The sequence below is a fragment of the Mustela erminea genome, chromosome 3 (assembly GCF_009829155.1).
Source record: "Mustela erminea isolate mMusErm1 chromosome 3, mMusErm1.Pri, whole genome shotgun sequence".
Taxonomy (NCBI): domain Eukaryota; kingdom Metazoa; phylum Chordata; class Mammalia; order Carnivora; family Mustelidae; genus Mustela; species Mustela erminea.
Window position 1 is genome coordinate 121,381,166 of NC_045616.1, and position 22,792 is coordinate 121,403,957.

At 38.9% G+C, this 22,792-nt stretch overlaps 1 protein-coding gene across 3 annotated transcripts in view; it reads right to left on the reverse strand.

Annotated features, from left to right (window-relative positions):
* Positions 1-9,869: 9,869 nt before the first annotated feature.
* Positions 9,870-22,792, reverse strand: part of G3BP1 (G3BP stress granule assembly factor 1) — a 36,923-nt gene continuing 24,000 nt past the window's right edge. For 2 of the 3 annotated variants that reach the window (XM_032337245.1, XM_032337246.1), the window contains 6 exons: positions 22,198-22,399; positions 20,413-20,514; positions 19,882-19,993; positions 19,549-19,677; positions 18,671-18,780; positions 9,876-15,344 (listed from right to left, as the gene is read on the reverse strand). In XM_032337245.1, the coding sequence (XP_032193136.1) occupies positions 15,138-15,344; positions 18,671-18,780; positions 19,549-19,677; positions 19,882-19,993; positions 20,413-20,514; positions 22,198-22,399 (862 nt within the window). In that variant the 3' untranslated portion in view covers positions 9,876-15,137. Of the gene's footprint in view, positions 15,345-18,670; positions 18,781-19,548; positions 19,678-19,881; positions 19,994-20,412; positions 20,515-22,197; positions 22,400-22,792 lie in introns of all 3 variants that reach the window. The other variant, XM_032337247.1, reaches the window with a different exon arrangement.

Genomic DNA, 22,792 nt, shown 5'->3' on the forward strand with positions numbered 1-22,792 from the left:
CGGGGTGGCGGGGGGGGGGGGGGAGGACTAGAATGGACATAGTAGCTCCTGTCTCATTTGTTTTAAGGCCGCAATGGCTATTCTTCCTCTTGCCTCTGCATTTTGACATTTCACTGTTCTGGGAAATTTCCATTGGAACACTGGGTCGAAAAGTCAGAGTCTAGAGAATGGCAAGCCAAAAATATACCCTTCAAGAGCCCAGTGATGGAAATTATGTACTATGTAAGGCCATTAACCAGCTACAGAGCAGTACCAGCTAACTAACATGGGGACAAAAGACATTTGCTGTCTCGTACAGATGCAAGCATAATGGGTCCCCATTCCCACACTTGCCCTGCTGCACAGTTCCCTGCACGGCCTTGTTCTTGGCCTGCCTTTCTTCAGATTCCAGCTTTCTTAAGCAGCTTCAGAGACTCAGCATCCTATATAACCACACCTGCCTTCTGGGGTGGACAGAGTTCAATAGGAAGTGAGTTCTTGCTCTGGTGCTCCCTCGGGCTCACCATGGGAACACAGGTAAGCTACTTGGCCTTTCTCGGCCTGCTCACTACCCTACAAAAACAGGAAGTTGAAGGAGATTTTTCAAAGGCAAACCCTGGATACTTTGATGGGTTAAAGAAAAGGGTATACCATGTGTTAGAGAAGGTTTCAGTAATTCCCTGTTTCAGTGTCAAGCTGGGAACCCTCTCAGGCCTTTTGGTGGCCAGGTAGGGAGAGGTTAAGAAAGAGGAGAATCTTGGCCCTCAAAGATTACAATCTTAATAGCTTTGTTTTGGTGTGGGTTTTTTGGCCATGGAAGAGAAGGTATTTCACAGCACTGATGGACTTGCCTCTCAGACTGGCTTCTCACCTGAGAATCCCATCAAACACCAGGACAACATTCCACTCTGGTATTTTAGCATGTATGTCCTGTGAAGGCTGTAACCCACTTCCCATGGCAGCTGAGTTCTCTCTGACAGAGCCTCTGGAAGAATCAAAGATGAAACACATCAGAGCAGAACTTGTGAGATATCCCTAGAGAAGTAGCTTACAGGGACTCCGAGCCCCCTCCAGCCTGTTTCCCCCCACATACAACTAATCGTAACTAGAAACTTCCAGCAAGATTTAAGAATATTTTCCCCTACTTGTCCATTATGCTAGCTGCAGTTATAGGCAGAGACTCCAGACCACTCAAGAGATTCATCTAAATTCATACCATTAGCTAGGCTATTCTAATAAAAAGAAAAAATACTATAGCCACTGTGGCTGGCCTGCTCACTCCATGCTGTACTGCCAAACAAAACCTCACCCTGGCAATGATGTCTCTGAAATTGCTTCCACACTCTTCTAGCTCCAACAAACACTCCTTATAATCAGAAAACACTGCTCCTATCTTTCCCAGCAAGGACATATTTAGGCTTTACATCAATGGAATCTCTTCAAAATGTTTATAGGTTGACATTATGACAAATGGTCTTCACTCTCTCTTCACCTGACCCTGGAATTAATGAGAATGTTGCAGACTAAAACTTTTTTCTTATTTCCAAGGTTAAGAATTAATAGACTTAAAAAAAAAAAAAAAGGCAGTTTTTAAATTTCCCATAATAAAATAGAAACCACACTGTAAACCAGTTATTTTCTACCCTACTCTAGCATGGATACATATGTGATGACACAGCTACAGTGAAACAGTGATTGAATTTCTAGGTGGTTACTATATGACCTCTGTAAAATTGTTGTTGTTGTTAAGATTTTATTTATTTATTGGACAGAGATCACAAATAGGCAGAGAGGCAGGCAGAGAGAGAGAGAGAGAGAGAGAGAGGAGGAAGCCGGCTCCCCGCTGAGCAGAGAGCCCGACAACACAATGCGGGGCTCCATCCCAGGACCCTGAGATCATGACCTGAGCTGAAGGCAGAGGCTTTAACCCACTGGGCCACTCAGGTGTCCCTGGTCTCCATAAAATTCTTATATATTTTCCCCTCCAAGCTTCAGCTTTCCTATCTGTACAAAATCACTGAATTCACTGAGCTTGAAGGGGTCCCCTAGCAGAAAAGTTTTCTTTTAAAGCTATTTCTCCAGTTGTCTTTTAAGCTGCTGGAAAAAAAAAAAAACAAGAGCACTTCCCCCACACTTAAGGGGGACCCACTCCTCATGCTACCCTCTCTGTTTTCCTCTCTACATGCATTCGTGGTTTTCTAGGGTAGCAGAAAGGGCACCAGCTTCCAAGAAGGCAGAGATGCATCTACTCTAGGCAAGCAATCAGCTTCTTTATGCATTTGGGGACAGTAACGCCCACATCACAGGTCCACTGTCTGGATAAAATGACACAATACGTGTTAACCCCACCCTCTCACAGTAAACAACGTAAAGCATTGTCATTATCTGTCTCTCAAAATTCTTACCACGGCTTCTTCTGTTTGCCAGAAGAGGTCATCCAATACCTTGCTTTCAGATTGTAGGCTGGCTCCCCAAAAGCCCAATCCACCTGCCCTACAGAGCAGCCTATTCGGTGACATTTCAGGACAAGTCCCTCCGCGCTTACCTCAGAGTTCCTACAAGCACTGAAGAGACCTGACTGCACTTAGCAAGCATCTACACCTCTTTTGCCCAGGTATCCTTGACTACCACCTATATAGAAAGCACGTATAGCTCTGAAAACAGCAGTTACTACATGGAAACTAGTAAAAGATTGTGAATGAACCCTGAATATCACAATACAGCTATTGGGCACCTAATATATATCAATTTCTTAAATTACATAATTTAATTCCCACAGTGGCCCTGATCTTCTCAATTTATAGAGGAAACAGGCTCAGCGAGTTTATTAGCTCAAGTCAAAGTCTTGTCAAAGTTCAGATATTCTATAGACAGCAGGAAGCTAAGTTTTGGAAAGAGGCATGGTATGTGTTTACCTCTTTCACTTACCTGTTTCTGACCTTTAACAAACGATTTGGCCCTCTGTGACCTCAGTTACCCCTCCCCCTGTAAAAGCTTTATCTCCCCAAACTACTGACTATAAAATTAAGTGATTGATGTGGTAATTTATTCTATCATTTTTTTTAAAAGTATATAGGTGTTTATTAGTTCACTTTAACTTGACTGAATCTTGTAACTGGACACTTTTGCCTTGGTACACTCTATTTACACAAAAATTTACGCTCGTATAATCTGTTAAATGCCAAGGAATACTATCTTGTACTAGACTAGAAATCCAACTACTTCTTAAGAACCAAACAAGACAATCTGTGGCTTTCCTCTTCTCAGAACTTGGATATAAACAATACCAGCCCACCTTAAGTTGAGAGCCTACTAATCTAGTTTTCGCGAATGAGGGATTTATAGTTGATACGGGGCAATTTTCTGGCTGTGAAATTGTGGAAAGAATGAAATGAGTAAGCAAGAAGGCCAGGTAGAAAACCTGCTACTTGGAGGAGAGAAAACACTGGTTTGTAGTCCTGCCTGAGGGCAGTTGGTGCGTGGAATGGTTTGGATTTGGTCAGCATCAAGAGGAAGGACTAGACTTTGTCTGGAAGTCTTTCCCAAGTTCAGAATTCCTTTAAAACATCTACTCAACTAAGAACCTACTACAAACAATGCCAAGGCACAGGAATGAAAGATAAACATCATTCCTAACTAAAGAACTTAAAATTTAGTGCAGTGATATGTGACACGGATATGAATAACTCATTCAAGGGAAGATACAGTAACAGAGGAGGCAGTAGAGACAGAATTCAGACACACGATGTCTCAGAGGGACTATCCAAGGTCTCATGGAGAACAGGACATGAGAGCTAAGCTAAAACAAAAGGTTATTTTCCACAGCAGTTTGCTATCCAAATTTACGTTAACTGTGGTCTCACCCACCTTTCAAAGGGTTAACACAAGTAAACCACTTCCTTCAGGCAGGTTCAGGTAAAGTGGGAGCATCTCTTCATATGAGATACCATTGCGACAAGAGTATTAAAAATGGCAGGCTGACCAAATGTCCCAGTAAAGGAGGGCCTTCTAATGGTCCTTTACTTCCATCCAGGCTCTGGAAATAGAGTGGGAAAATGGAATTACAGGAAATGTACGGATATATCTTCCTCCCCTACAAAAAATTATTCTAAGTAGAAACTGCAGCTTGTCTCCAAGTCCGTTTGTTCCTGACTTAATCCCCTGGGTAACTGGATGTGAGCTAATTAGCCAGACAGGAGGTCATGAGCCAAGGCCTCTGCTTACTACACTTCCTAGGTCCCACTTGGCTTCATCTATGTCTCCTCAGTTGTATCCAGAAGCTATAGCAGTGACACCAGGAATGGCTTAGCTACTTCTCTGAGGACCAGGGCAGCTCCTTCCATGCAGCCCTGGATGCTGGTGAGGAAAGGGGCACTCGGCATGGACCCTATGTAGTGACCTCAAGTCAGAGTCAGTGAATCTCCAGGTAGCTGCTATAGACTTGCCTTCTGATGACTTTTTGAAATGTCCCAGAGCCTGGAGAAAGCAGTTCAGCATTTCAAGGTCTGAGTTATAAGTGGAAGCTCAAGGAATAGATCCTAAAACCTAGTGTCAGGACTAGAATCTGTATGCTCCTTCCAGTCTATCAGCTCTGTTTTTAACCTCCCTTGCGCCTGCCTATTTAATCTGTTATGGCCAGGCAGCATGCTTTAAAAGCAGGGCATCCGAATGAAACCCAGCCTCTTTTCTTTCAATATAGGAGGGGATGATAGGAGTGCCAAAATAATCACTCATGTGTGATGCAGAAAGCATTAACAGAGAAAGGAGGGTACCATGGAGCAGGCAGAACACAAGCCATGGAACATTTCAAGGATTACAGGCCATTTGAGCAGTGGTACCTTAAAGAGGAGGCTTTGATGGATGGGGTACCTATTCAGCAAAAGGAATGTGAGTAAAAATATGGAGGTAAAAAATAAGGGGCATATACAAGGTACAGTGATTATCTGTTTGGCTAAAGTGTAATGAATGCTAGGCATGTTTGGAAAGATGGATTCGATGTGTATCATAACCACCTTACATATAGCATAAAGGATCAGGACTCTGGAACACGGCAGTTCTCAAACACCAATCAACACAGTATCCCTTCATGGGCAGAACCCGCTTATTCTATCTTCTTCCCATGAGCTGACACTTCCAGCCTAATTCAGATTTCCCTGTACTGATTTAGGCCAAACTTATCTTTGCCTTCATCTACGAAGCAGATATGGTACCCTCTAGAAATTCACATCTTCAAGGGCATTGACCCAACCCAAGTAATTACTAGGCATTTAGTTGTGTTAGGTAGGCACTAGAAAGGGGATAAGAGAGGTATGGCAAAGTCATGGTTCTACAGCGAGCTCACTATTCAACAGTGATTCTAAAAAGTTACTTCTCGAGTTTCAGCTTTGTCAACTATCAAGCCAATACTTAATACAATGCACATGTTTCTAAAGGAGAGCTGTGGTCCAAATACTATTACCTTTTGTGATCTGAAATATTAAACAGAGCTGACCTAGAAGGAAAATACAGTCTAACATGTTCTTTTTATTTCTTAGCTGCATCTGAAATGACTCCTCCCAACCCAGGGAGAACTTCCCTATTCAACCCATGAGATCATGTCCACAAAAAAAAAAAGGATATGGGGAGCAAGGGAGAAGGGTAGAAAAAAATACAGATGAAATGCCACTGGTTTTTAATCAAGTCATTGCTACTGGAATTATGTAAAAAGAATAGTTTTTTGTTGTGTTTTTTTTTTTTTTTTTTTTTTTCAGAACAATTTACTTCCTTAGGCAAATTCTTTAGAAAGAATATTATGGGGCAAAAAAAAAAAAAAAAAAAAAAGAATATTATGGGGCAATAGGTATTACCTATGCTATAAATGAAAGACTTCCCCAAATCTTACTTAAAAGTAGTACGTAAGTATCAAATAAGCAGTTTACTAAAAACTGTTTCCATATTAGTGTATTTCTACCTCATTTAAAGGTGTATCATGCTCAACAGGCCTGAACAGCATGTTAAGAGCTAAAAAACTGGTATGTTCCTACAATGCACTTCGGAGCACTTGAAATTCCTATTTCATACTTTCATGGTCCAATCTTCCAGTACTCAATCCACTACAGTATTTTCAGCACTAATGACAGCTAAAGTGAGAGGACTGTAAATCCCCAAGGGTGCATCTTGCTACTTAGCATATTGGACACAGATAAAATAACTACCTAAGGGGGGGAAAAAAAAGGCAAACAGCCAAGTTCTACTTTCAAAACTAAAGATACAGCAGGTACCTCAGAGGCCTCCAAGTAAGCTTTAAAAGCTGGACACAATATATGTCTTCAACTGCTATAATTAGCCTTGAAATGTACAAAGCAAACCACAAAATGACCGAGACAAAAAGCTTAACCCTTTTAAGCCCTCTAGGTAAGAACAAGACTGCCAACAAGACTCATTGTGTAGATCAGCATCATAACGGACTGGTTGGCTAAAATCCCTTTATCTAGAACTGATGCAATTCTTGCAGTGTTGACAGCTAGCATCATCTTGGGTAAAGAGTGGCTGGTGCATGATTGAGAAGAACAGTGAGTGCTCACTTTCCAAGTGTTCAAACACACTAAAGGGCTTCCAAATGAGTCTTTTGTCCTCTCAAGACAGGCCACTTCCAGAGACCGCATTCTCAAACTTGATGGGCCCAGGGAACCCATAGGAGAATAAATTACCTTGCAGCCATACTGTTGTAAACATGCTGGAGCCATACTTGAAAAATGGGAACAAAAAGGACTACTAGTGATTTCCAATTCACAAAGATAACACTAATGAAAAAGCAGTATTAGACGGATTTAAAACATTCTAAAGGAATTATAAATTATCAAATAAAGGCTCAGTCACTGGGAAAAAGGGTATTTTATTTACATAACTTATCTTAGACTTCGTAACCTTTTTACTCAAGATTTATCCACTCAGATGGGCCAATTTCTACCGAGAGAACCAGAGTGTGCACTCTTGAGGGTCATACCCCAACCTTGCCAAAGCAAATGACTTCTGCCTAACTAGAAGTCATCTCCAAAGGACTTGCCCTTAGATTTTCCCCATTTCACGCATTTCAATATTTGCACAACAGACCTACCCTTTGTCTTAAAAGCTGCCTGATTTGATAGACTGAAGAGCAAACACCATGTTATTTTTCTGCAAGTCATTTTACACCTCCTTTTTTCCAAAAAGGAACTTCAAAGTATGTCATGACCTATAGGGGATAAAAGTGTTAATTTTCAACAGGTCCAGGGGATATTACCTTGAAACCTCACAATCTGGCTCATTAAAACTTTAACTACTCAAAAAGTTATTTTAACCCCGAAGAACAGGCCCTGTGTAGTTCTTCAGGTCACAATGCCAGCATTGGCTGTGGAGCCTGTTACAGGTAAGACGAATCCAAGTTACAATTCCAACTGTGATTCCGATACTTTTGGGAGATGTAAAAAGATATGTTGGGCTGGGCAGTGTGAGTTAAACTACAAAGTGCTTCATCACCCATAATGGAAGAGGTTCAAGATGACTCATACTTCCACGTAAGAGACTACAAAAGTCACAAGCCCACATAAAAGCAACTGTCAGCTAGCCAAAGTAGAAGAGATTTAGAAGGAGCCTCGGGACGTTTTAAACAATTAATTGGTCTGGAAAATTGGGTCAGAATTACTCACAAAGCTCCTCATCCTTTCCCACAAGAAAATGTGATAGTATGTCTTTTATATGGAAATTTCTTTGTATATATGTATAAACTTGGTATGGCCTTAATGCTGCAGTTAAGGATCTGTTTGGCTACCACCTTAAGCAGCGTGTTAAGCAATCGCTTCCTTAATGTAACATTTTTACTTCTTACTGGACTCTTCACCTGAAGCAACCAATTCCCTTGGACCCCTGACTCTTCCCCCTCTTTTGCATGAAATCATAAAAGTTATGGCAGTTATTTTTTGGCTTATTAAAAAAAATCTATTTCTGCAGTTTGAAGATGTAATGTAAAATTTCTGTGATACATGTATATAAATATATATTTATTGAACCATCCATATACATATATCCATGCTGATTCCAATGAAAAAAAATTAAAGTTTTCTGAAATTTTCTCTGTGGTTAACTCATAGTTGTTACTGTTTAAGCAACTTTATATGTGAAAAAAACTTCTTAAGTACTGTGATTACCTCAGAGAGGAACCTACGTTTAATCTGGAAAACATCATTTCACTTAAGACAAGGCTTTATGTTGGTTCATTCAAGAAATATTTATTGATAGGTACTATGGGAGATACAAAGATGACTCCGACACAGATCCTGCCCATTAGGAGCTTACAGTCTAGTAGGGGAGATAGAACACATACATGGGATACATGGTCAGAGCTATGTTTCAGTAAGATGAATCTAATAATTGTGTTTAAGGTAGGGTGGGGGTCAGAACAGGTAAAGGAAGTTGAGAGGCCGTTGAGATTATCTGAGTGAGGAGGAAAAAGATATGAAAGACTTGAGGTAGCACTGACAGGACTTAGCTGGAGTAAGAAAAAAAAGCAGCAGAGGACTTAGACTTGTGGCATGGTGATGACATGAACTGAGAGAACAATGGACTTGGTTTGCAAAAAGAAAGTTGGCACATAAAATTCTTCTGCATAGAACAAAGTGTCTGGATATAATGGGCACAGAAAGAAATGGCCTATCACCCAGACCAAAGATGGAAGTACCTCGGAAAGACCAGTGACTTCGTCCCTCCTCTGCCCACGCCTCTAAACTCCCCAACAAATCCCTCCACTATGAACTGTCATAGCGCCTACAATTTATTAAGTCTTATCTCTAGACATGCCTCACTTATAAGAATGAAAACAAATACATTTATTCAACCTAATGAGTCATGTTTTAAGGACTCTTTCATGGAAGTCACTGTACCTTCTGGTGAAATAGAGGGATAATCCCCCATCCTTTTCCTCTAGGACCTTATGGTCTAATAAGGTAGTAAAACAGATACAGGTCATTCTAGTTGTAGGTTGAAGGGGTAAACGATGAGCTAGAAGAAGGTATTAAGGTGCTCTATAAACACATACTTTAAAAAATGAAGGTTGGGAAAGAATCTCAAACAGAAGGGACAATGTAGAAGGGAAGTAGACAAGAATGAATTTGCTCCCCACTTCAAATTCTGGCCAAATCCACCCCAAAAAGGGGGCTCCCCACTCCTGCTGCAAATCTTTTCTCTTACGAAAAGAAAAATGCTCTTGAATTGGGTCTTGAAAAAAGTAATTTTGATGGCAAGAGATCTGGTGAAGGGGGGATATAGATGCAAATCTATCTTCTGGGAAGAAAGAAGGCACTTGAAGCCACAAAAATCAGCAAAGCCGGGTATATTAGAAAAATTCTAAGTAGCTTAGCATGGCTGGAGCATCACACCTCCATGAAGAACGGGAGAAATCACTGGAAAGGAAGATTAGGACCCTGACACGGACATGGCGCTGCCAGGCACTAAACAGGGTACATGCCTAAGACCAAATTGTTGCCCCTTAGGAGCTTACAGTTATAACAATACAAGGTGGGAAAAGCACCACAATGTACAGAATGCAAAATGCTGAAGGATTTAGGAGAAAATTACAGCTGAGTTTCAGCTATTAACACATTAGGATACCCAATAGCTTTCTGACAGCTAGTAGTAAACCCATCCCTGAGGGGAGCACAACATAATGTCCTTAGACAAGAGACCCTGGTGGAACTAGGCATTAAGACAATTCTAAGAAAACAGAGAAAAACTGGGTATGAAAACTGAGCGACAGAAGCAACTGAATAAGCATATAAAATGTGGCTCCTTCCCTTTTCTCCCACATCCTGACCTCTTAACAGTCCTGGCTTCCTACAGTGAACCTAGGGCAGAGTAGTGACCCTGAAGGTGCTCTATGTTACTTCTACAAGCCAATTTGGGACTCTGTGCTAATAAGCCATTCTCTGAGCCATCGATCTTTTGAAAAATGAAGTGCATGTACAAAATTCTTTATTCCTTTCCAGCACTAACATTCTAGGATTCGAAGAATTCTACGAGTCTCTCCTGCCCCTTATGGTTAATAATCAGAATGGGAAGAAAAACTTTAAATATCTGATGTTCCTCACTTAGAATTATGATTTTTTCCCATATGAATCACAAACGATTGTTCCCCCATCAGCCAAGTTCCACCTCCACCCATTCTTCAAAATCTAACATCTACCTATATAAACTTATTTGTAACATGATGTGTTCTACATAATCTACTTAAGCATACACTGAATCTTTAAAGAATCTTCTCCCCTAACTACTTTATGCCAGTTTTTTGGTATACTGTCTTCATTTAAAAGAGCCAAATCAGTGTATACACACTTCATAAAAACATTTAAGAATTTATACCATATCCAAAGTCCAACAGGTGACATCAAAGCTTGGGGGGAAAATCAGTAACTAAGGTAGTTAATTATAGCAATAGTTAAAACTGCCTACATCCAGATTAAGAGATAAAACCATCTCTCTAATTACTACCAGAAATATAGGCAAACATCCCATAAGCAGGTTTCTGAAAAATAAATACTTACTAAAGTCAATAGTGAATTTTTGGTAAACATCCCTTAATTTGCTTTTTGAAAAGATGAAGACACACTAGATGGCTATAAATCCCTTAGGAATCTGACATTGGCCATATTCTGAAGTACTCAACATGTACAGCTTTCTGTAACTAGCCAGGTCACATGGTCTATGGAAGTAACTATGAAACTGATTTCCCATACTATGTTCCTCTTGTAGGGAACTTAAAAACAATACAAAACAAAACAAACAAAAGACTACCAGGTTCAAGTGGAAACTGGAGAAGCAGAGACTGTCCAAGGTTTTCAAGGCAAGTCATATGATCAGAAAGTGAACAAGCTTAATTCTAAGCCAATATATAAATATAACCAAAACCAAAACCATGGGTTTTTTAGACCACTGCTAATCAACTTTTTACTCATTCAGGCTATAATGAGAGAGTTTCATAAAGCATGAGCAAATCAGACTAATTTCAGCATTAACCTGAGCTACATATTCACTAAGTAAGTTTTCGCTCACATATGCTACCATTTCTCCTTTAATATAGTCTTGTAAGAGTTCATAAGCCTACCTATGGTCCCCAGAACCTCGATATCACGGTCAACAAATACAAATCCCAAAGGTATTACTACCTTAAAACCAGAAATCTTTACTGATCTAGTGCCATGTGGCCTTTACTTGATCAGCAACTTCCCACACAAAATGTTGCTAAATTTCTAACACATTCTTTAAGATTTCTAAAACATTTGCAGAAGACTCTAATCGTCCACCACCCATCTGTGGTATATTAGGCAGTTATCTGGAATCCCATATTCAAATAAATGTTGAAGTTATCTTTTTTACAAGGTTCAAAATTACAAAGTCATCTCATTTGTATGCAGTTCCTGCAGAAATTCTTTTAAGTTGCATGAAAATGAAACTTCAAGTTATCTGTAGATCAGTAGATTTGACAAATGCAACTATTTACTTAAAAGGAACAAGCCACTCAGCATAAACAATGGTCTATAAATTTAAACATCATAGAAAGATTATTTCCATATAGATTTTGTTTTCTATAAAGTGCCACGTTTCCCACTAAACTATTAAACTCTACAAGGGTTTTCAAATAAAGGGATGAAAAAAGTATCAAGGATGGCAGTTATAAGAACAAAACACAACTGCTATAAATCCACCTGGATTAAGATATTATAAAAATATTGTTACCTTCTGCATCCAGATTTCAAGGTTGTACTACACGTATTAAAACACGAGAAAATAACCTAAGAACAAGTCATTGTTACTGTGTTACCACCATCTATACAAATCAAAAGGAGCCCTGCAAAATCCATTGTTTCCTTATCTTGTTTACCTTAAAGGAAATGGAGAAGAGTAATATTAACCTGCCTCTGAATGTTTTACAGCCTCCGGTCTCTGTACTGTATTAACTTATTATGATCGTGTCCTATTCTTCAGTATTATCACTCAAACATAAATAGGTACACATTAGGGTTCTAGAGAAAAAGCATCAATTTTGGAGACCAATCTGCTCCTTGCTACATGGATCACTTCAAGGCCTAAAATTTAACTGTTCTGATGCAATTTCCTCACCTATTACTTTGGGGAAAAAAATAGCACCTAATCCACAGGGTAATTGTGAAAATTAGTTTTCCAACCTAAAACCAAAGCACAGTTCAACCAATACTGTGGTAGTAACCTACCCACCACCCAAAGCCATTTAGTGATTTTTGGATTACCCATTTCACTGTTCCCAGCAATAGCTCCAAAGTTGAGAACACAGGAATAGACAAGTAAAGCCCAACCTCACCACAAAAGAAAACAAATTGTTTTATTAAGGCCCAAGATCTTAAAAGATGAAGACCCATTGACCCAAACTAATCTTACTTAGCTAAAATACTCATGGGTGAAGGGTGTAAAACTCAGCAGAAAGTAACTGCACATTGGGTCATTCTTACAGACAGAGAGTTGTATTTTAAAATCCTGAAAAGGCTGAATGTGATGAGCTGACGCTGCCTATAAAAAATCTTGCTCTAACCCGTTTTCACTTTCTCCATGTGTGAATACACAGTTATCTAGGGTATCATGTTTATTCTATCGGCAATAATGTAAACAATGATACTAGGATTCTTCACAGTGTTAACCATGATGCTTAATCTGACATATAAAGTCCAATGCTATTTACAACTCCACAATCATCCCATGCTGATGGCTTGAAATTATTTGAAGCAACCCTGTGTTTTCTAAGCTTAGGCAACAAGTTACAAGAAGCAACTAGCATATTGTTATTACCTCTTCAAATATTTCTTTAAAAACCACGTGGGTACAAATAAAGGAAAATGAGATTATCAATTCCCTGCAGATGTTACTTTAATTCCTGAAAGAGATTTCTATTTGCTAATTCATTTATCTGAGGCTATTTTTCATAGAATTGAGTCTTTACTCCAGTTGTCCCCATCCACCCCTCCATCCTCCATGTATTATAGGGAATGAGAAATACCCATGATCTCAATGGAGTTTGCTTTATTTCTGTGAAACATTTGGCATTGTTGGCCCCACCCACTAAATGCCAAATGTAGGACTCCTCTTCCCTCCTCCCCAAATCTCACCCATTTCCAAGTGTCCTCTAGGATGTATTAACAGTCTGGGCTGAGTATCACTGCATCTAGGTGGTGCCCTTTAACTACTCAGTAGGAAAAAATGCCTAGTGAAATGTATGGATTAAGATTTACTTGTGAAAAATGATTTCTAGGTTATCCATAATTTATGACCCTTAGAGTTACTAAAACTTAGTATTTTTTTTTCAAAAACAACTCCAGCTAAGTTTTTTTTTTTATTTCCACCACAGGCTTAATATAAGCTACAAAAGTACAAGCTGAATGTCTTCCAATTATCACTGGCCTGGGCCAAATGAAGTGGTTACCAAATAGTTATTTAAGCTGACCCAAAAACAGCCATGTGACTCAGTTATAGAAGTCTTTATGAAGGAGATGTTGCCAATTTTCAAATATTTTAGGTACTGAGGACTGATAATATCAAACTTCATCTTAGTTTAAGACTACACCCTTCAGCAAACCTAGAGTTTCCCAGTAACAGCAAAACAAACATTCCTATTCCTACTCATATACTATCCTCAAACAGTCCTAATGATGAACACTGTTAAGAAACTGTTAAGAAAATAAATAAGTTAAATTTGACAACCTCGTTGTCCTTCAATTAGTATGACAAGTTATCACACAAAGGCTTGCTTCACAAATGTGTAAACAAAACCTTCACCCACCTCACACACAGCACTCAAAAAATTAACATACTATGTAAAACGAATATTAGTCTATATTGCCAGGTTAAATTTTCTTCCAGAAATATTTTAATAAAAATTGGCCATTTCCAAGAAACACCCACTGCATGCCCATCAATAAAAGATAACCATTAACAAAATAGAAAATTTACCATATGGCTATGATTTAAAGAAAAAAAACGGGCACTCAACCACAAAGTCCAATATTAAAGTCATATTCCTTTTTATGGGCTATGATTAGGATTCTGAATAGATACCGAAATAAAACTTAATACAAATGGTGGACTATTTAGGTCAAAGGACCTCTATAGAAGCATATCTGTCCTTTAAAGGCATTCCAGTTTGAAACTCAATTTTAAAAATAAGGCATAACAAATGAACAGAACATATACCAGGTGAAAGAGGGATTCTTCAATCCCCAACATACTCTACACCTGATAAAACAAATCTAGACTTTTTTTTTTTTTTTAATTTTTCTTTAAACAACTGCCAAGGCTGGAATCAAAGATAAATGAAGGCACAACAGTTTTGCTCTGGTTTTGTGTTATTTGGATTTTGGGGTTTCTTTTTTGGGTTTTTTTTTTTCTTTTTTTACAAATACAAATTAAACATGAAAAACACTCTACTTCAAAAGAAATCTAAATCAGTTGCATTCTAGACATTTAAAACCTATCCCACAATTTAAATGGTAAAAACAGTAGGCTTATAATTGTTTTGTGATCACATATCAAAAGAAAAAAAATATTCTACTAACACCTTTTATTCAGTTTTTAACCATACCAGCAAGAATCAAAACTGTCAATTTTTCTAATGGCAATTTCTACACACCAGAAGGTAGTTGTGACTCTCAAAGAAGAAACAATTTGGATTTTTCCTGCCTTCAAAATGTTTATCAAAACCTGTGTTTCTCACAGGCTTCTGAAACACATAGAAAATAAGAAATATTCCAATGAATGAAACATACCAAATGTCAGTAATAAGCAAGACACATTCCTTTGGGGAAACGGCTGTTAAAAAAAAAATCCAGTCTGTATATGCAAAGTAAAGCAAGGAAATTCAGTCTTTTTCTCTTCTTTAAAAATCTGTTTTTCCTAAAATATCATTCCACAAAATTGGAAGTGAAGGACTAAAAGGTGAGGAAGAGGGAAGGGCAGGAGAGGGAGCACACATCATTAACACAAAAAGTAAAATTGTACAAACTTAAGCAGTTTATAATAGACTTGGGTCAAACTCCAGGATACCAAACGCTGGTGTAGTAAGAAATTCACCATTCTGCAGGAGCTAGAAGATTTGTACTGCTGCGTGAAGATCAATGAAGAGCAATTCACTGCCTTGGAGCAATTCCCCTTCCCACTCCAAATCCTGGTTTCTGCACCATGCCTCCACGGGGAGGGCCTCTCATTCCACCACCCAGCCCACCTCGAGGGCCTCCAGGTCCCCGCAGGCGGTTATCTCGACGGTCCCCTTCCCGGGCAGCTCGGGTCTTCTTCTCCTCCACATTCAGACGGACCTCACCTCTGAACATGATGGGCTGTAGGAATCAAGGTAAGCAGACTTACACAGAGCTTATGGGCTACCAACTACCAAATATAAAAGAAACAAAGCTATTACGAAGAACCAGCAGCTTACAATTCAGCTACATTCTCAGTTGCTTTTATTTCCAATTCAGAACACGTAATATGCAAGCTAGTTCGAAAGAAGACAATTTACAACATGGCAGCACAAGTAAGTCTCATTGCACTTTTTAGAGCAAATCTTATTTTCCCACAGAATGACATAAACAGAGTAATATAAACAAGAACTGCCACCTTCCCCATGGATTTGAGGATTTAGAATAATCTTCCATCATCACCTAATGTGAAGACTGCTGTACATGATTTATGAGAAGTACATATCCATCTCAAAACATCATTAATTTCATCTAAACAGAACTGTAACAGAATGCTATTTGTGTTAACAAATTTTGGGGAAATACTGAAGATTAAAGATAACAGAGCTTAGCAAAGGTAAAAAAGATACATCCACACTACATCTTGGGCCTTCCTTTTAGCCAAACAGATCTAAAGTAGAAAACAGTTACTCGAGATTCCAATGAACTCAATTTATGCTCCTCACTGGCACGCACTGGTTTTCTAAGTGACGTATTTCTTTAAAGTATCTAACACTGCTTACTCTGCAAACAAGTGTTCTGTATAGTTCACACCTACTATCTCACTTAACACTCACAACCATCTGAGGACTATCATTACATCTACTTGAGAGATGAGAAAACTAAGGGCCAGCAAGGTTAAGGAACTAACACATGGGTCACAACCTAATAAGCGATGGAAGCTGAATGTAAATGAAGGCATCCTGAGAGGCAAGTATACACTTTACACCACAACGCTACATTACAGCCAGTCAAACACCACGGTCATCAGTCTTACAGAAGCTATTTCTGTACAAATACAAATTATTGAAGAGAGTATGGTAGGAGTGCCAACACAGTGAGAAAAGGGAAAGGCAAGCTTCACCTGAAGCTCCCAAAGGACAAAGAAGTGATGTGAAAGTACACATTAAGAAACCTGCATAATGGGAGGGAGGAGGAAACCTTTTTTTTTTTTTAGATTTTATTTATTTATGTGTCAGAGAAAGATCACAAGCAGGGGGAGCGGCAGGGAGGCTCCCTGCTGAGCAGAGACCCTGGAATCACAACCTGAGATGAAGGCAGATGTTCAAATGAGACACCCAGGCACCCCAAAAAGGCCTAGAACTCTAATAGTAACACATTTAAAATTTTGATTAGGGGTGCCTGGATGGCTCAGTCAGTTAAGCATCTGCCTTAGGTCAGGTCATGATCCCAGATCAAGCTCCATGTCGGGCTTCCTGCTCAGCGGGGAGTCTGCTTGTCCCTATGCCTATCCCTCTGCTCATGCCCTCTCTCACACTCCCTCTCTCAAATAAAATATTTTTTAAAAAATAAAATTCTGATTAAATGTGTATTTGTACTTGTACATTTATAAATATGTTAATACTACAATATTAAAAATATTTATGTAACTTTTTAATATTCACACTATATAATCTCTTCACATATTAATCTGAAGCCCTGTTCCAGGCAATATTCTATATACAATGAAAAAATAAAACCATATTAAAGTCTGAAAGATAAGGGGAGAGAGGTTGGGGCTGGGTATGTTTCAAAAGACTGTAACTGAAGACATCTCTGAGCTGTTATCAAAAGGGCAGAAGCAATCTGAATGAGAAAAATGTACCAAACATACAACTCCTTTCTGAGTAAATTTTATTTCAAAATATTCTCATGCACAAAGATGCATGGGCTTATCCAGGTACATTAAATGAAACAGACCTCTTAACCTTGGACAACTAAGAAGCCAGTTACCAGGTCTGACCTTTTTTGGCCCATTGAGAATAACAGATCCTCTAAGGATGAATTCAAGCCTGCACCAAAAAGACTGGCCACTGGATCCTTTTTGCATGCTGAATAATGGATTTATGCACAAAGCCTATGGGACATTTCCAAGTTCAGTATTCTGTGGCTATGCTAAGATAAGCCACCATTCTCTACTCAGGAGATGCTTCATAAAAACAGTGGCTGAATAGTTTGAAAGGTAAATACACAGTCACAGATTAAGGCTCACATACGTTAGAACCACAACATTAAACGATATACTATATATAACCATCAACACTGTGAAGAACATCAGATTCTGTGGAACCTCTGGGAAATAATGATCTACATGGTTAATAAAATGTGTAGTTTTAATCTGCAGAGACTGAAAGATTAGTTGTTGCCGAGGGCTGGGGAGAGAGGATACGGGAAAGGACTGCTTAATGAAGAGTTTACTTCTGATAAAAATGTTTTCTAGCACGACAGGCTGCACAACAATATGTAAAATTAAAAGCCCTAATTTTACACTTTAAAATGGTTGATTTTATATTATGTGAATTTCACCTCATTTTTTTTTAAAGATTTTTTTATTTACTTATTTGACAGAGAGATCACAAGTACGAAGAGAGGCAGGCAGAGAGTGAGAGGGAAACAGGCCCCCTGCTGAGCAGAGAGCCCGATGTAGGGCTCGATCCCAGGACCCTGAGATCATGACCTGAGCCGAAGGCAGAGGCTTTAACCCACTGGCCACCCATGTGCCCCATCACCTCATTTTTAAAAAGTGAGATTTTTAAACTCTCACACACCCATCTCAGTAAATAAATATTTACACTTTTGTTCTTTTCTACTACTACTACGACTAATACTAAAAAGTTATTTTTTGCTAATGAAAGATGTGGGGGAAGGGAAGGGTTCCTTAAGAACTATACAGTAATAAGATTCCAATTCTACAAAATCCCTCTTATTATTAGAAAGTGACTGGTAAGAAGAGATCTGTTAATAAAAGTGGTTCCAGGCAGGCTGACTCCAACCTCGACAAGTCAGAGAATAAAAGGAGAAGCTCCTCATAGTTAGGCCCAGAAAACAGTCATATATCAAAATTGCCCAGAGGAAGCTGGCTCCTAAGTTATCGCCGCTCAAGGTTAACACTGTATTTCATCTCCAAAATCAGAAACCCACTCAAGGAAAGAAATCTGCATAAATTTCAGTGCACTGGTAACTATTAGTTATTTCAATCTTTTTTCATTCAATGGCTCCAAAATTAAGTTATTGTAGACAGAAGTTTTGTTAAACTTTCAGGCAAATCTTTTAAGAGTTATGGCCAATCATCATGGAATTTATTACCCAAACATGTGGGAACTAACTGTACTTTACTCCTAAGACACAGTTTGAAGGATGAATACATTCAGAGATCCAAGATACTCCTGTCAAAATAAAGAAAAAAATCAAGATGAAAAACTGCTTACCCTGTTGCTAAGGACCTTCTGAACAGGCTCAGAGTCATCAAACACAACAAAACCAAAATTGGGTAATTTCCCGCCACTGTTAATGCGTAGCTCCACCACATTCCCATAACCTGCAAGAGAAACACAGATTCTCAAATAACTGATTAGAACACAATTCCAAATTCCAAAATAAGAAGTGCCATTACGTATAATACACACTGGACTTCAAAGACGTAATAAAGAAAAACAAAATCTCTCATTTTCACATGTTGAAATGTTTTAGATACATTGAATTAAGTAAAATATTTAAATTCTCCTGTTTCTTTCTACTTTTTAAATACGACCACTAGGGTGCCTGGGTGGCTCAGCTGGTTAAGTGACTGCCTTCAGCTCAGGTCATGATCCTGGAGTTTTCAGGACTGAGTCCCCCAGAGGGCTCCCAGCTCCATGGGGAGTCTGCTTCTCCCTCTGACCTTCTCCCCTCTCATGCTCTCTCCCACTTTCTCAAATAAATTTTTAAAAAATCTTTAAAAAAAATAAAGTAAAATATGACCACTAAAAAAATAAAATAAAATGTGGCCACTATAAAACTTATTATTAGGTATGTGTCTTATGTACTTCTACTGGACAACACTGCATTAGATGAATCAAGTGTTTAAAACTCAACCTACTTAAGGCATCTGAGTGGCTCTAACAGTTAAGTGTCTGCCTTCAGCTGGGGTCATGATCCCCAGGGTCCTGGGATGGAATCCCAGGTTGGGTTCCCTGTTCTGCAGGGAGTCTGCTTCTCCTTCTGCCCCTCCCCCTGACTTACTCTCGGTCTCTTGTTCTCTATTAACAAAATCTTAAAAAAAAGAAAAATGGATAAATCAAAAATAAATAAATAAAACTCAACCTACTTTGAAAAAAATCTTTAAGCTCCGATTTGTCTACTTCATGTGGTAGATTGCCAATGAAAAGTTGGTGACTATCAGGGTGTCTCACAATTCTTCGGGGCTCAACATCACCTTGCTCACCAGCTTCACGGACTTAACAAAAACAGCAATGAAAGACAGAGAAAGACAATTTTCAGTGACTATTTCATTCAATAATATTTTTTCCCACCCCTAAACCCAGGTAATTCCATTAACTCCAGAATTTTTTGAAGTAGAAAATATCAACCACCCCTAAGAAACAAGCTCTCACCTCGTATTTCCCCCCCACCTACAGAAGTCACCCTTCTGGGCGCTTACTTGGTCTAGGTCCCCTCTGGGGAGGAATATTTATTCGTTGTTCTCGCACTCTTTGATCCCTCTGAGGTCTCTGCGGTGGAATCTGAGACTCAGGCTTAGACTCCGGACGAGGCTGAAAAATGTAGAAGTAAACTTCTGTTTAAAAACAAAGCAAGCTGACCTTTTTTCTTATAAAGTTTCTTAGCTGACAATAAGGTTTAAAAGAGAAAATGACAGGGGCGCCTGGGTAGCTATCAGCTGAGTTTCAATTCAGGTCACGATCCCAGGGTCCCAGGATGCAGCCCGATGCAGTACTCTGCACTCAGTGCAGAGTGGGCGTGCCCCTGTCCCTCCCCTCGCGCACAAAAGCACACTCATGCTTTCTCTCTCAAATAAATAAATCTAAAGGAAAAAAATGACAATTCTCTCACAAAATTACTAAAAAACCACCTCTTCTCTATGTACCAGTTCCAACGTTCTCTAAACCTACAATGAAACCTAATGACATGAAATACAGGCAAATGTGCCTAATATACAAGCTTAGAAACTCACCTGTGAAGCTGGTACTTTAACAACATGAGGTGGTATCCCAGTAACTGGAACAGCTCCACTGGGTGGAAGGTTCTTACTGGTCACAGATGCCCAAGAAAATGTCTAAAGGAACAAAAAACATTAGTTGATTACCCATACCAAAAGAATATAAAAGCTGTGAGTTCTTCATTTCTTATATATAGGAATCACATTTTCACAGGTAGAATAGAGTATCTCGAGATTCCGTTTTTTCCTCCTACTTACAAAATTTAGTACTAAAATTCCCTAGGACTAGTCATCAAGTACAGCAAAAAGTGAAAGGTTTAGCATCTTAAGAAGCTCCTTTTGGGGTGTCTGGGTGGCTCAGTAAGTTAAGCGTCTGCCTTCAGCTTGGGTCGTGATCCCAGGGTCCTGGGATTGAGCCCCACATCCGGCTCCCTGCTCAGTGGGAAACCTACTTCTCCCTCTCCCACTCCCCCTGCTTGTGTTCCCTCTCTCGTTATGTCTGTGTCAAATAAATAAAATCTTAAAAAAAAAAAAAAAAGCTCTTTTCACTCAATTTCAGGTTTGTGAATCAAAGAAAATTCTCCCCTCCAAAACCAGCTCTTTCTCCCATGATTCCCCCAACTGATGGTACAAGCATCAATTCAATGACAACTTTAGAATTACCTTAACACCTTTTCAATCCATATCAAATTTACCAAATCTTCCTATTTATCTTCTATCTTCACTGCCACAACCTTAACCCCCGGTTATCAGTATTTCTCTCCAGGACTACAACAGCACCCTCCCATTCCAGCCTACTTTTCTACCTGCAAGCTTAAGTCATTTCACATTTCTCTTTCCTACTCCCCTCATCACTGCAAGAGAGAGACCAAGAATACTATGTTTTACCAATAGTTCCCATACCTAGAATAACACCTAGCACAGAAGCACTTGAATTAACTGATAAATGGCGTAAGAACCCTGAATATATATAATATATAAATTATATATATCTTTTTATTGTTTATTTTATATATATATATATGGCATTAAAACACATTCCTTCAGGGCGCCTGGGTGGCTCAGTGGGTTAAGCCGCTGCCTTCGGCTCAGGTCATGATCTCAGGGTCCTGGGATCGAGGCCCGCATCGGGCTCTCTGCTCAGCAGGGAGCCTGCTTCCCTCTCTCTCTCTCTGCCTGCCTCTCTGTCTACTTGTGCTCTCTCTCTGTCAAGTAAATAAATAAAATCTTTAAAAAAAAAAAAACACACATTCCTTCATAGAGCATCAAATGTAAAGGTTCTGTGATTTCAGTTATCATCACCCTGAGGAGACTCAGGATTAACTGAAAAGTTTCAAAATTTTTGAAATCAAGTATTCTAATTAGAAGACTAGCTACATTTCACAGTTTGTTTCTACTTCTACTGTAAAGTTATCCTCAAGTAGATTTCAGGAAAAAAGCAGGAATAAGTCTATTGTGCCATGGTATTTTTCAAAAAGATACACTATCACTTACTGGTTTTAAGAAACAAGCCACGATTTGAAACAAAATATTTAAAAAATAAGAGGTTAAGGATATGGTGATAAAATAGCATCTGAAATTTCTGCTCTAATATAAAGTATTCAAGTTGCCTTGGGAGGGGAGGACAGTTACTTATATAAAATGATATGCAACTTACTTCTTATCTGAGGTATGGCTCAATACGTAAGAAATTTCCCTGAACCGTAAAGTGTGCCTACAAAAGCCAATGTAACAATAATAAAGGAAAAGAAAGATCTTTAAAAATAAACCAGAAACAGAGTAAGAAGACACACTGCATACCCTCAAGTCTTCCTGTACTGTCTGAGTTATGTCCGTAGGTGCTGGGGAAGAACTCTTCTGCACATCCTCCGGAGCAGTTTCTTCCAGTGCTGGCTCAGACTTTTCCTCTTGGATTTCAGAAACAGGTTCTTGTTCTTGTTCTGGTTCAGGATCTGGCTCTGGTTCAGCAACAGGTTCCTCTAAATGTTCTTCTAAGTCATTGCTTTCATAGGAAAATTTGAGAAATATCATTCTGCCTCTACTGATTTAGCAAGAAATTCCCAAGTATTTATTAACTATAGAGACCTGAACCAAAAAATAGCTCCCTCTCTCCAAAAAAAATCTAGGAATTCCATATCTGAATATTAACAAGACAACTTTTTCATACAGCACTCAATGACCAAATCTTAACTGCAATCAGATTTTCTAAATTCTGATAAGCAAATACATCAAAATAAATTGAAATGAACCAAATTATGGTTTCTGTTACAACACAGAAACTCTCACAATTTACCTACCACACATAACAAAAGATTAACAGGCTGTAGGAAGGGGAAAAGAGTTTTCCAATGGGTATAGTTGTAGTTTTGTGAGATGTAAAGTTCTAGAGATCTGC